At 40.8% G+C, this 16,028-nt stretch overlaps 1 protein-coding gene across 1 annotated transcript in view; it reads left to right on the top strand.

Annotated features, from left to right (window-relative positions):
- Positions 1-16,028, top strand: part of LOC137595593 (plexin-A2-like) — a 92,683-nt gene that overhangs the window by 24,008 nt on the left and 52,647 nt on the right. Inside the window, exons 2-4 of the mRNA XM_068315803.1 lie at positions 757-2,090; positions 3,553-3,735; positions 13,682-13,816. Of these exons, the coding sequence (XP_068171904.1) occupies positions 867-2,090; positions 3,553-3,735; positions 13,682-13,816 (1,542 nt within the window). The 5' untranslated portion in view covers positions 757-866. The remainder of the gene's footprint in view (positions 1-756; positions 2,091-3,552; positions 3,736-13,681; positions 13,817-16,028) is intronic.

Below are 16,028 nucleotides of genomic sequence, written 5' to 3'. Positions count from 1 at the left end.
TTTCGGCTTTTCCTTTCAGGGGTCGCCACAGCGAATTAATTGCCTCCATCTAATCCTGTTTTCTGCATCCTCTTCTCTCACACCAACTACCTTCATGTCCTCTTTCACTACATCCATAAACCTCCTCTTTGGTCCTCCTCTAGGCCTCCTGCCTGGCAGTTCAAAACTCAGCATCCTTCTTGTTATCCACTGAAATGTCTACATGAAATAAACTAATAAAATTAACTAAAGAGGGAAGTGGCAAGGTTGATGCCCCCTGACTCCGAATGGCTAATAACTTCCTGCCAGCCTTGGAAAAACCCTGATTAATGTAAGAGTGCCTGCTGAAGCGGCAAGTGATTACTTTCTCCTGGATTCAGCCATTAACTCGAACAAAGCAGGGGGAAAACTGGGAAACAGGAAGCTCAAAATGTGGGCACATAATTTAAAAAATTGGATAATTTAATTAGACATCTCAGAAGAGAGAAGACGAACTAGAATGTATTACTGCATAGTTTAAGTACCGATACTTAGTTACCTTTATCATAGTTGTGACTGTAATGTGATCTTATTTAATACGGGAATGTTAGACAATATAAGGCTAGTATATGTGGGGAGATGGTTTGAAGACATTGTTTCCTTGTTTGTTTGATGTCTTGTGACTCAGCAGTCATAGAGGAGAAAAAAAATCACGTCTAATCAGACTCTCAAACCCATTACATACTCTTTAAAGAATGACGGATATTTTGACTTTAAACCTTTTTTTCTTTCTTTCAGAAATATGTGAAGACCACAAGATTCCTCAACTTCAACATAATACTGTGCCTTGCTGGCACATGATTCAAGTTGTTGTGTCAGCACTTAAAATTACTCATTGACTTGTGGGGATGGGAATGTGCTTGGAAAAAGGATGTTCTTTCCACGACCTCACCAATGGCCACAGCCTTCTGAAGGCCATGTCATGGTCTCTGACTCTGTGGTTATTGACTCTAATCTCTGGGATTCAATTAATGACTGCTGAACAGACTCTGAATGCCTTCCAATCAGAGAAGCAAGAGTGGTCACTCAACCATATGACGGTGCATCAGTCGACTGGGGCACTTTATGTCGGCGCTATCAACCGAATCTACAAGTTGTCAGCTAACCTCTCACTCCTTGTAACTCATGATACAGGGCCAGAATATGACAACAAAGCCTGTTATCCTCCACTGATAGTCCAGCCTTGTTCTGAAACACTTGCCTTGACTGACAATGTGAACAAACTGTTGCTGATTGACTACTCTCATAACCGCCTATTGGCTTGTGGCAGCCTCTACCAGGGTGTCTGCAAACTGATGAGACTGGATGACTTGTTCATCCTTGTTGAACCCACACACAAGAAACAGCACTACCTGTCCAGTGACAACCAGACAGGAACAATGTACGGGGTGGTTGTTCCCTCGCAGGGTGAGGATGCGACTCTGTACATTGGCACAGCTGTTGGTGGCAAACAGGACTACTTTCCAACTATTTCCAGCCGTAAACTGCCTCGTGACCCAGAATCCTCTGCCATGCTGGACTATGAACTTCACACAGACTTTGTTTCCTCACTCATTAAAATCCCCTCAGATACACTGGCTCTTGCTCCTCACTTTGACATCTATTATATATATGGCTTTGCCAGTGGTGGGTTTGTCTACTTCATGACTGTCCAGCCAGAGACCCCTGAGAATGGGATGGCAACTGGTGGTTCGTCAGGTGACCTTTTTTATACCTCTCGCATCATCCGGCTCTGCAAAGGTGACAATAAGTTCCACTCATATGTGTCGCTGCCTGTAGGGTGCGTACACAGAGGCGAAGAGTATCAACTGCTGCAGGCAGCTTACCTCTCCAAAGCTGGCAGGGTTCTGGCAAAGTCGCTCAACATCACTGCTCAGGAGGATGTCCTGTTTGCTGTGTTCTCCAAGGGACAGAAGCAGTGGAACGACCCTCCAGATCACTCTGCTCTGTGCATTTTCACCATTCAAGACATCAACATACGCATAAAGGAGCGACTGCAGTCCTGCTACCAGGGAGAGGGAAACCTTGAGCTCCATTGGTTGCTGGGAAAGGATGTGCAGTGCACCAAAGCAGTAAGTGGGCTTTAGAAGAATGACGTTTAAGAGAACTTTTTAATTTGGCACAAACGTCTGGTAAAAGTTTTTTTAATCTACAAACTTGTTTGCAGCCTATAAAGGTGACAAGCAGGGATCCAGGACTGTGCTAGAGACAGCGTTCAGGTTTTCAAGATCACAAAGGGAGAGAGTTGCCGGTGGAGATTCATTTCACAATAGTAACCAGAGGACTTTGGAGCTTTGATTTCATTCAGGGGTTTGGCTGCTGACACCCACCTTCTTCTCTTCACAATTCTCTCCTTCTCCAAACCTCCTAACTTCTTCTTTGCTAAGACAGCAGTAGTTGAACCCAGTGAGATCTGATCTTAACCTTGGGAAACAACTTTTTTATTAATGTCCGAGGCCGTGCCTTTGTGAAAGCTGCAATTCTACACAATGAGTAGATTTCATGGAAACAAGTTCATACATAACTCTACTAATGAAGCATAACACTATGACTCTGTATCATATACAATACATTCTGGAGTTTTATTCTTAATTATATTTTAATGTGCTGCTAAAGATTGGTAAGCTTGTCCCTGACTTTGTCGACATCTCGGGACAAAGTCTGGACATCATTACTATGGATAGATTTTTCATTTGAGGGCCCAGTATGTGCAACTGATATTTTACGACACCCTGTTATTTTATGACGCTCATTTTGAAATAGTATAATGATGGGATATAACATTAAAAATACATGCACAATTTCAAAAAAAGAATAGAAACTGTTAAAGTAACTATCCATGTCACGAAAATTCACTATTGTGCACAAAGTTTATATTCAAAAGAGAAGGCTACAAGAGAAAACGACTCAATTAGGGTAAAGTGAGATATTCGATTCACTTCACTGATCACATTCATTAAAACTCAGGCTCACTGCTAGATGGAGAGCGGTCTATAATAAAGACTGTATATGAGTAAGTAGTAGATGTGACACAACATTAGTCCTAAAAAGTATGTTTATATACTAGGTGACAGGCAATTATAGGTGCATGTTAGTAAATTCAACAGGACTGCTGAACATGCTGCACTTTTTGATGCTTAATCACAACTTGACATCTCTTTGCTGTGTGTTTGTGTGACATCAGATCAAGCACCCTAAAAATCACAGAAACCACTGCAAAATACACATTTTGTGTTTGCTATCAGCGATTAGCCTGCTCAGCAAAATATACTTGCTCTGAGACTTGTCGAAAAATATAACAGCCCCAATTGTGCACATCATGCATGTTACACGTACAGGAAACCAGTTTGAGTTTTCTTCTTCTCGGATATGTCTAAGCCATTTTCTTTCCGCACCCACCTCCTCCCCCCTTTAGATCTGCCATCCTCATTCCTCCTTTCCTTTAGTCTGTCCCTTTTCCTTTCCCTCATCTTAAAAAAAACCCAACAACTTCTGCCTTCACTAATGCTTTCTTTCTCTTTACCCCCCATGCAGCCTGTTCCCATCGATGATCACTTCTGTGGCCTGGATATAAACCAGCCCCTGGGGGGTGCCCAGCAAGTGTCAGGACAGACAGTGTACATCGAGAACAGGGATAGGCTGACCTCTGTAACCTCCTACATCTATAATGGATACAATGTGGTCTTCTTAGGAACCAGGCGTGGACAGATTAAGAAGGTGAGAGATGTAATTTACTTAAAAGACAAATTCATCTACTAATATATTTCACACCACACTCAAATTATCTTTGTGATGACACTGTTCATGACAAATTGCATGCCTTATGTACTCAATACACAATTATTATGAAGCCGTTAATCTTGAGAGATTATATGAGGTTATGATGAATGGAACTATTATGAAAGCATTCAGTATCACCTCTATGACCTGGATTATGCATACGCATAACCAGCTTCTCACCTGTTTTCATCTGGGATAAACTCCAGCAATCCCTGTGAGTCACAGTGCTGGAAAACGGCTGTAGGCTGTAATGATTATGGTTGTCTTGTTTGCAAGAAAACGGATGGAGGCATTCTCTGTCAACGTCTTATTTAAACTTATCAGTATTAATGCAAACTTTTGCTTGGTCACAGACCTTAGAATACCTGACCACATTTATTGATCATTTGGTAGATCACGTGTTGATCCCACAGCTGGCTGTTTCTCAAACTTATTAGATGAGTAGAAGATAAGATTACTGATTAGTAGTGGAGATGTTTTCTCTTTAAAAAGGAGCATTAATATAAGCAAACTGGAGAGGTAAAATTCATGGCAGCATGAGGTTAATTTGACCGCTTCAGATTTGTCAGAGCAAACAACCAAATGTCCAAACAAACAAATGAAAGTACAAATAAACAAATGAATTAACCAGCGAGCGAATGAACACATGAGTAAATGAATGAATGTATCCATGAATGAATGTACTGGATGAGCAGAGATAAAATTTACTCTCCTTTGAACAGAATTTCAGAATTAAATAAAAAATATGGAAATATTTATCAGATCTTTGTTAAACTACTTAAAATGAATTTAACACGCTTGTGGATATCATCAGGGGTGTTGCCATATCTGATTAGAAAAGAATTAATAATTTCATAATGTCACATTTGTAATACTGATGTGGTGAAAATAAACCTGAATTGAAAACTGAAACAGTGTTGCCTCCTTTATATTTTGATATACTGCTATTACAGCTGCGTGGTGCACTTTCGTCGTGCCCGGAGTTTCTCCCTCAGGCAGCTTGGATAGGCTCCAGCTCCGCACAACCCGCCACAGCAGATGGAGCGGTAGACGATGAATGAATGAATGAAAACCACTATTACTCTAGGAAGTAATGTAAATTATTTTTTTCTTTCTGTGCGGCCCGGTACCACATGACCCACAGACCGGTACCGGTCCGCGGCCTGGGGATTGGGGGTTCCGGACCACTGGCCTTGAGGTCTAGATGGAGTTGTCAGAACAGCAACAAATTCCTGTTTTTTTTTCTGCAACTATCTACCCCTGTGTTGGCAAGCTGTGAGGGAAAACACAAGCATGTGACTGTATCATACAAACATATTTCTTCTAGTAGTTCTTTTTATGTTCTTTTTACACAGGAAGGGTGTGCTGCATTGTGCTTCTTCTGAGGCTGATTAAGTTGATTTCTCTCATTGTCCATTCATTTCAAATACAAAATACAACACAACATTCTCCTCAAGATTCTCTAAGGCCCCGTCCACATGATGATGGAGCTTTTTGAAAACGCTGGCCAAGGTGAATTTTTTTGAAAATGCTGGGTCTGCGTTGTCATGTGGACGGTGTATCCGCAACTTTTTCTATCCGGGGGGCGTGTCCCTGGAACCAAAACCGCTGTGACGTCATGCATGTAACCCAAATCTACATGTACAAACGGAGCTAAAATCAGCTATTTTCTGATGTATAACAGCTCCACGTCGAAGATGCGTTGATAAACATGCTTTGCACTTAAATATTTGTTCGTCTGTTTCTTTATTTATGTGTAATGAAGTTTATATACGTATTTATTTATTCATTCATTCATGTTCCTCGCCAAAGATTCATACGCCAGTTCTGGGTCAGACCGGGACGCGCTGTCTGCTGGTGAGCGAACTCTGTGATGGAGGTTCTCCTCCAGGAGCAACATTGTGGGTTTCCACACGTCCCGGTCCTCTCTCCTGTCGTACTCGGAGTTGTTCTCCTTATAAATGTGTTGATCAACGCACTGATGCGTTTACGTGTGGACGGAGATTTTTTTGAAAACGCTGTCGTGTGGATGCGAATCATTTTGCGATGCGTTTTCAAAAAGTTGCGTTTTCAAAAAATTCCAGTATCGTGTGGACGGGACCACACCACACTGTCTCCACACCTATATATTTGAATTATCTCACTTGAAAACCTCCCGATGTCACGTTTTAACCCCACCCACTACCTACCTAACCAATCATGGCGCATCTGCCAGATTGGTTGGGCAATGTGGCGTAAGCCATCGGGCTTTTTTTTTGTGGTTACGCCTTTCATCCACACGACAACGCAGATATCCGGGACAAAAACGCCGGCCAAAGTTTTTTGAAAACGGTAGGTATGCGTTGTCGTGTGGACGCTATAACTGAAGTTTTTTCTATTACGTCTCCATGCGATGAAAACCGCTGTGACATTAATGTGGGTGACACGTGTCCACATCTACACACGGAATGGATGAGGTTAATACTGGCTACTGTCTGACGTATAACAGCTCCACGTCGAAGACGCGTTGATAAACATGCTTGACAGTTGGATATTTGTTCGTCTGTTTCTTTCTTTAATAGACATGAAGTTATATATTTATTTATTTATTTATTCATTCATCCATTCACGTTCCTCGCCAAAAACGCCGACGCCGGTTCTGGGTCAGACTAGAGTTCTCCCACCTGCTGGTTGGAGAACTCTGTTATGGGTGCGCTTGGTTTATAATACCAGTACATTTGCTTTCATATGTTTTGTATGAAGTCTGGTATTATTGTTTAATTGTGGAATTTCCACGGGTTCCCGCTAGTACTGTGATATAACTGGATTAACTTGTTTGCACTGCAGGCTCTGTTCTGAGAGTCGTTAAGCATAACACTGACTGAAAAGACTTGTGACATTAGCCTGGGGGGCTGAGTCTTAAGAGGAGTAATTGGTCCTACACACACACACACACACACACACACACACACACACACACACACACACACACACACACACACACACACACACACACACACACACACGATCATTTGATGAGCCATTGAGGGAAAATAGAGAACAGCCTTGCTGAAAGGGAGAGAACAGATGAACACATGAGAAAGAAAGACAGAAAATGGGAAACCTTATAGACAGAGGTTAAAAAAGATATTAGGTAAGAAAACATGAATAGGTCAGATAAAACAATGCACAGAAATATATTTTTGTGAGTTTAGGAGGTGAGTAGCACATTGAGGAAAAGACAGAGGAGTCCATCGCCTATTCTCAATACTAAGTGTCTTCTCCTTTTGGCTTTTCCCTTCAGAAGTCACCACAGCGAATCAGTTGCCTCCATCAATTGCCTTCATCCTCTTCTCTCACACCAACTACCTTTATGTCCTCTTTCACTACATCCATAAACCTCCTCTTTGGTCTTCCTCTAGGCCTCCTGCCTGGCAGTTCAAACCTTAGCATCCTTCTACCAATATATTCACTATCTCTCCTCTGGACATGTCCAAACCATCTCAGTCTGGCCTCTCTGACTTTATCTCCAAAACCTCTAACATGTGCTGTCCCTCTGATGTACTCATTCCTGATCCTATCCATCCTGGTCACTCCCAGAGAGAACCTCAGCATCTTCATCTCTGCTACCTCCAGCTCTGTCTCCTGTCTTTTCCTCAGTGACACTGTCTCTAGACCAAACAACATCGCTGGTCTCACCACAGTTTTGTACACCTTTCCTTTCATTTTAGCTGAAACTCTTCTATCACACATCACACCTGACACTTTCCTCCACCCGTTCCTGAGAAGCTTCACCTCTTTTCCACACTCTCCATTGCTCTGGACTGTTGACCTGTTGACCTTACTGTTGCACTTAAAATCCTCCACCTTTTTGATCTCTTCTCCCTGTAACCTCACTCTTCCACTTGTGTCTCTCTCATTCACACACATGTACTCTGTCTTACTGCGGCTAACCTTCATTCCTCTCCTTTCCAGGACAAACCTCCACCTCTCTAGCTTCTCCTCCACCTGTTCCCTGCTCTCACTGCAGATCACAATGTCATCTGCAAACATCATAGTCCATGGAGATTCCTGTCTAACCTCGTCTGTCAGCCTGTCCATCACCACAGCGAACAAGAAGGGGCTCAGAGCTGATCCCTGATGCAGTCCCACCTCCACCTTGAACTCCTCTGTCACACCTACAGCACACCTCACCACTGTCTTACAGTCCTCATACATGTCCTGCACCACTCTAACATACTTCTCTACCACTCCAAACTTCCTCATGCAATACCACAGTTCCTCTCTGGGCACCCTGTCATAAGCTTTCTCCAGATCTACAAAAACACAATGCAGCTCCCTCTGGCCTTCTCTGTACTTCTCTATCAACATCCTCAAAGCAAATACTGCATCTGTAGTATTCATTTTTGGCATGAAATCATACTGCTGCTCACAAATTCTGATTCTGCCCTTAGTCTAGCTTCTGTAGTTGCCACAACTCTGCACAACTCCCTTTTCCAAAAAATGTGTACCACCACACTTCTCCATTCCTCAGGCATCTTCTCAAATATCTAAAATCCTATTACACAACGCAGTCAGCAACTCTGCTGCCACCTCAACCCACACACTACCATCCTATGCTGTTTGGTTACAGTATCGCTTACCACTACTTTGCCGTCACTGATCTCCTTCAGGTTACACCGTCTACACAAGATGTAGTCTACCTGTGTGCTCCCACCTCCACTCTTGTAGGTCACCCTATGTTCCTGCCTCTTCTGGAAGAAAGTATTCACTACAGCCATTTCCATCCTTTTTGCAAAGTCAACCACCATCTGTCCTTCTGCATTCTTCTCTTGGATACCAAACCTGCCCATCACCTCCTCCTCACCTCTGTTTCCTGCACCAGCATGTCCATTGAAGTCAATTGAAGTCTCAATACTTATTGTCTTAAGGCTAGAATTTCCATGTTATACTAACTTAGTGTGCCATTGTAATTAAAGCTTACTCGATCCTCCATGGAGCAAGGAACATCACTCGAGTATGGTTCTATTTCTCCCAAATGGATAGGTTGAGTAAGTATTTGGCGCGACAATAAATGATGTCAACAGATCACTCCATCAGCAGGGCCATTGGAAAGGTCCTGGCCTACCACAGGAAGGGGTAAACTGAGGTGAAAGGTCACAGAGATGACCATCATCTACAGATCTTTTAGTACCAATTTCATCCCGGCCAATATAATTTATACATTTTTTGTAACAGCTTAGTTTTCCAGTTAAAAGCTTAAAAAAGAAATAGGAAAACTTCACCATGATCATCATTAAGATATTGGTCTTTCAAAATATGTTTATCTCACTTTTCTGATGAACTGCAGGACAGTAAAACCAGAAAAATAATAATATGAATAATTAATAAAAATTATAAATAAATATGTCCGAGATCCAGCTTGCCGCGACAGCTGATGAAGCGGTTGTGAAAATGAACGAATGAATGAATGAATGAATGAATGAATGAATGAAACATTTCTGAGTTAATCACATTCACAATTTAGTTTTATTAGTTTTTCTTATAGATGCTTGTGTTTACCTCTTATGCTTTTATTGTATGGCATCCTTGAGTGCCAGAGAGGCATCTTTAAATAAAATGATTAAAATAAAATTAATAAAATTATTATTATTATTATTATTATTATTATTATTATTATTATTATTATTATTATTATTATTATATATGCTACATGACAAAATATATGCAGATGTCTAGACTTTAAAGCCTTTTGATTGTTCAACAGCTGGGTAGAGTCTGCCACAAGTGTACTATTTATGTCCATTAGTGGCATGCAACTATTGAATGTAATTTTAATGTATCTGGTGGGATGTGGGCCAGGAAAGAACCCAACAAATTTTGGTGTGAATCAGATAAAGGAGTAGATCCAGGAAAAATGCAAAAAATAGGGCATTTTTATTGTTGACATGTTTCATCTCTCAGTGAAGGATGTATCTTAATGAAAGAAAATTCAAGCTTATTTAAGGGGTTGTTGATGCATGGTATAGTGCAAATCCAAAAACCTGGATCTACCACATTTATATGGTTGGCTGATACATTTACCCCCATGTTCTCTTTGATTTGGATCAGACTTTAAGAGGGTGACTGGGTCTTTGCGGAGGTTTGTGCTCATGGGGACTACGGTAGCTTTGTTAAGCTTTAGTGTGACTTTTAACTCTTGTTTCAAAATGTGTTCACCCAAACAGCACTTTGTCTTTTTATAGATTTTCGAATTACTCTTCATATACTGTCAGTACTTTTAATCAAAACGAGAAGCTGAGCTTACGACAGAAATCGTCAGAGCAGAATGCCTTCAGATATGTCAGACTAACTACAAGAGTAAATGGTTGTATGAGAGGACATTTTGCAAGACAACCAAACACTGCCAATCTCTCTGCTTTTCTACTTATTTACTAACAACTCCATTTTCTCCAACTCTCTGTCCTCTCTTCCCATCACCTCTTTTGCATCTTGTGCTACATTGCACAGGCACATAAGAATTACAACTGTATTACAGTCAACAAGCAGACTATGGAGGAGAACAGGAAACTGACAACAAGAAACCATGTCCTCAAGGATAGAAAAAAGGAAGAGAGCATTTTGATACTCAGAGAGGGGGGCCTAAGAGAAAGTGTGATATGAAAAGTTTGAAGCTTGACATGATGCTGAAGGTTTGGCAGAACTAACAATCTTGCTACTGCAACTAGAGTTGTTAACAATAACCCTCAAAAAGATGCCAAATACACTCAAATCACATGACCTCTCTTCAGACTAGGAAATTGCATTTCAGTTTGGTCACTTGCCAGTATACCACAGATTTATCAGCTGTGATTATTACACCTCTTTTTACGACAGTGGTTAATGTGATGGCTGAATGATTACTCCTTCCCCATAATATCCTTCTTCACCCTACTGACCCCTGCTTCCCTCAACACTCTTAATTTTCATGCTCCTCTGCTCCATCCCGTGTCTTATTAACATTCACACTACTGTGATGGATATACAAGCTGTTTAATGCTCACTCTCAGTTGCTGTCATCCTCAATTGAACCATATGCGCATTCAGTCAACCCTAAAGATGTCCAAGTGCCGAGACCTTATGTCACCTTATGCCCCATGTCACAACACTGAATCAAGTTATTGCCAAAATTTGCATCAATCTATATTAATTAAATATAGACTTTAAATATATTTAGCATTTTTTGTTCTGTGCTAAATTTCCCAATATAATATGTGATCGCTTTCAAGATTGTGCTTTGTTTTTGTGGTTTTATATGAAAAACAATACTTGACAGCCAGACAGCCAGAAATGTTTGCATGCAGGATGACTCATGGATTACAGGATGACTCATGGATCGACTGGATTTGAAGTTGATTTTCATATAAAAAGAAAGGCATACAAACATTGTTGGAATTAAACTCCTTGTGTTTTAATTAACTGTCTGGCCTCAGAGACGTGAAATATTTAAGTATGGCAGATTGGAAATGATTGTCAAAATGGACTTCTCTGTGCTGCTAATCAATGTTTCGATTAGCTTGGTGGCAGGCTGACTGGCGACATATGGACACAGGTTTTTTGAGATTAGATGATCATTACCACACAACATGGCTATCATTCACAAAGTTTCTCAGTATACAGCTGAAAAGCAGGGCTTTCAGTGATGTTTCCTTGCATCCTTCTCACATTATGAGTAAGATGATCTCCTGAAATAAATCTCAAACTGCACCCCATCTATAAATACTCTCAGGAAAGACATTGAGGTGAGCATAAAGCTTATGCAAGTCAATCAGATTTCCAATGGAGACAACTTGACTCAATTGACTTCTCAGAAGTCGGTTGTTGTTTTTGCAGAACAATCCGACCACCAGTGGAACAATCACACACATTCACACACCATCAAGTGCCCCACTGGAAGTAAGGAGGGTAAAGTGTCTTGCCCAAGGACACAACGACAAATGACTTGGCGGGAGCGGGAATCGAACCGCCGATCTTGAATCATTGGACGACCCGCGATACCACTGAGCCACGGTCGCCCCAAAAAGGCGTTTGTTTCGCGTTCGACTTCCAAATTTTGTTCGACTTCTAAGACAAAAAAATTCTGAATTTTTTGGTCAAATTCCGATTTGTTCCATTTCTAAAGCGTTCGAAAACCAGGGTTTGCTTGTAGCTATTTCTTAATTAATTGAGTCAGATGCTTCAACCAATGCCTCTTTTACCATCTCTACATCTTGGAAGGACTTCTTGTTCCTAACCATGAGGTGACTCACGCAAATTGATGCTTCGGTGGTTGTGAGAAAAATGACTGCTGACTGGACAACTGGCTTTTTTAGGTCCTTCACCCTCGTCTTTCTCAGCTCATTTTTCAGCAGACAGTCAGTGTCGTAGTTTTTATGAACAGTCCTAAAATTCCACCCCGTGCTTTTCTTTTTTGGTATTGACGTGGTTGACTGGCAGATGAGGCAAACGCAATTCAAAAATGTCATAGTAAAGAAAGTTCTGCCATTGTGTATGAAAGTGTTAGGTTTTTCTTATCTTACTTGGTCCAGCTCTCCGAGTCATTTTGATACTTTTTCATAGGTTTAAGACAAAAAACCTAAGGGTTTAAAATTGTAGGTAACTTTCTGGCTAGCTTGTTAGTGTTGCAGATTTAGCAACATTGTCTGCACATGCATGGTGACCTAAGTCCATAAAAAAAGTCAGATGTCATCTGACTGGCTGCCCTGTATATCAATCAAGTGATGAATGGTAGGTTGGCGTCTAGTTTTTTAATGTCTTACGATCGACCAAATCTACCGTTGTGATCATATTGAGCACTACTGTAATGGGAACTTGGATGTCCAACACAGTTCATCACAAAAAGCTGAACTGAAATCATTCATTCATTCATTCATCCATTTATTTTCTTCCGCTTTATCTGCCGCAGTGGGTCGCGGGGAGCTGGAGCCTATCCCAGCTGGCATAGGGCGTGAGGCGGGGGACACTCCGGGCATGACGACAGTGCGCCGTGGAGCCACACACACACACACACACACACACACACACACACACACACACACACACACACACACACACACACACACACACACACACACACACACACACACACACACACACACACACACACACACATACACACACACACACACAAACACACACACTCACTCCTACGGCCAATGTAGGACCAGCTAATTAACCTGAAGCACATGTTTTCGGAGGTTGGAGGAAGCTGAAGAGCCCGGGTAGAATCTGCGCAGACACTGGGAGAACATACGAACTCCACACAGAGCGGGACTTGAACCCAGAACCCCCTTGTTGTGCGGCGACAGCGCTGAGCCACCGTGCAGCCGAACGAAAATCAACGATACCATAAATGATCAAGACAAAAAACATTTTTTGACAAAGAGAAAATATGATGTCAGCTATGTTTCATGCTCCTATAAAGACAGGGATCATTATCTGTCCTCTACATCAGCAGTCCCCAACCTTTTTTGCGCAATGGACCGGTTTCATCTAAGACAATATTTTCCAGACCAGTCTACATTCGCTTGATAATCGTTAATGATGACAGCTGTAGTCTAATAAATCATCCGCAGTGGTTTTATGTAAAATGCAGACATCAACAGACAATAAACAACCTTTTTTTCATAAATTGGTAATCAACATCTTTCTAAATGAAATAATTGTAAGACATTGAAAACATGCTGATATTTTTATTGTTTTCTTATCCCAATAATTTTGAGACAGTGTTTGTGTCTGATGGAAAAGAAGCATATAAACAGAATGATGCTCAGACAATAGATGCCACTCTTCCTACACACTGTAAACATTTACTGAAGTTTTTTCTGTGAAGAGGCCTTCACTGTATTTGTCTGTGTTTCTACAGATCAGGTTGGACAGTCATCTAGAGGGAGGAACACTGTATGAGACAGTGACTGTGATGAAAGATAACAGCCCCATCCTCCGGGACATGGCCTTCTCCCTGGACAGAAACTCTCTCTATGTCATGTCTGTCAATCAGGTGAGGAAACACCCTCATTCTGCTCGTGCTGTCAGTAGAAATGTGGGGTGAATATTGTGAAGAGTTAGACCATACATCATATTGAAGGCCTCAGCTTCAAATTTCCTGATGAGTTCCTGAAATGTTTTTGAATAAGATACATCATATATATATATATATATATATATATATATATATATATATATATATATATATATATATATATATATATATATATATATATATATATATATGCCCACATACACACTGTATATACTGTATATATATATACATATATATATACACTGTATATACTGTATGTGTATATATATGTATATGTATATATATATGTATATATGTATATATACACACACACACACACATATATATACTGTATATATATGTTTTTATATATGTTTATAGAAATGTTTATTTATAAATCTATTCTATTCTATTCTATTTTAGTCTGGTCTAGTCTATTTATTATTCTATTTATCTCTAATCTCCTTGCTCTTGTTAATTCTAATTTATTTACTCCTGTAAAGTGACATTAACAAAAAGCAATTTCTCCCTTGGGGATCATTAAAGGATTCTGATTCTGATTCATACATAATATCACCTTTTACTTGAAAGTTAAAGGTACTTACCAGTGGTGGGACATCAGAGCCAGCAAGGCCTTCTCTGCTGGCCTGACATAACCAGAAGTCGTGATAATATTTATGAAAAAAAGTTAGTTACTGTATATCAATGCATTTCCTTAAATAAATACATTTAAATATATGCATAACATATACACTACATATATACATCCCGACCTATATATTTGAACAAGATCACTTGAAAACCTCACGTTGTCACGCTTCCGGCGTCTACCCAGAAGTTCGGGCCGCTAGCCGAGTTAGCTCCGGTCTTCACATTTGTCCATGTCTCTAACTTATGGAGCCGCTTTGGCCTCGTCAAACATAGAGGTTTATATTTTTTGATTGTGACAGACCTCTCGCTGTCGTGTGGGGAACCCCGACACTTTATTCACCAGGACCAAATTCACGAAGCCGGCGTCTACCTGGACCGTAAGGCCGAAGCGGCCCTCGTCTTCGCGTTCATCCGTCCCACACATGTGGAGCCGTTACGGCTTTGTCGGACACAGCCGTTTGTTTTCTTGTGACGGAGAAGAAAAAAAAGAAAACAAACAAAGTCTGATACTATTGTTTTATCATGGCATTTCCACAAGTTCCCGCTAGTTGGGATATAATATAACATGGGCCAACATTGGGTCCGTGTTCTATTTTTAGGTTAGAGAGGTTTTATCCAATCATAATTCAGCTAGCTTGTGTTGCCAGGTTGAATGAAATTTGCCCAGGACCTTCAGAATCTAGAATGCGGGGGTCCCTGCACTGTGAGAAAACGGGCACGCATAGTTAATAGACAGATGCGATAGCCAATCAGATCACAAGTTGGCCTTGTAGAACCTGCTAGCTAGCCCACGTTGTCATGGCATGTACGTGCCCTGTGATTGGATACTCACTCTGAGAAGGGGGCGCTATGCAGACGCACATTTGAAGAGAAGCTCTTATGAGACGAGGTCGTCCGATCTCTGAACTAACTAATTTGTTGCTGGATTTGTTGCTGGAATTAAAACGCACAGATAAGCTGTACAACCAAGTCATCAAAGTGTTCTTGAGGAAAGAAAGGAGAATGGAATTTGTGTTTAAATAAGCTGTTTTGAGTACAAGTACGAGTACAAGTATTTTTTAAATTCAATTTTTTATATTTAAAATATAACGTTCTCACTGCTGTAAAATAGCCGGTTTCATAGACGTGATGCAACAGATGGCAGTCTGTTAGAGTATTTCTGTATTTTGTTTGTTTGAGGTGTCATAATTTCTGGTCATTTCAGTCGGTTTTGTTCTGTGACGTAGTTGTGTGAGGTCTGTAAAAGGTGTGGCTGCAGGTTCTTTTGTACACGTGAGTAGGGCTGACGCCTCTTCAGAAGGGATGGCTTTTGTCCCATTTGAGAGAAGTTATAAACGCTTCAGTCCTGAACACTACATTAATGGCAGCGGTGGGAGCCGCTTACAGTATTATGCGATGTATTTATACAAGTTTGACTAAGTAGAACATTACTGAAGGCTACGGGTGAAATGCATGGCTTGCCACTGGTATTTACATAATATTTGCATATTGACATATTTACATACTGACTAAGGGATAGTCCTAATTATATTTTTTAAGG

The sequence above is a fragment of the Antennarius striatus genome, chromosome 5, assembly GCF_040054535.1.
Source record: "Antennarius striatus isolate MH-2024 chromosome 5, ASM4005453v1, whole genome shotgun sequence".
Lineage (NCBI taxonomy): Eukaryota > Metazoa > Chordata > Actinopteri > Lophiiformes > Antennariidae > Antennarius > Antennarius striatus.
Note: the sequence above shows the minus strand (reverse complement) of the source record. Positions and strands in the feature narration are given on the sequence as shown.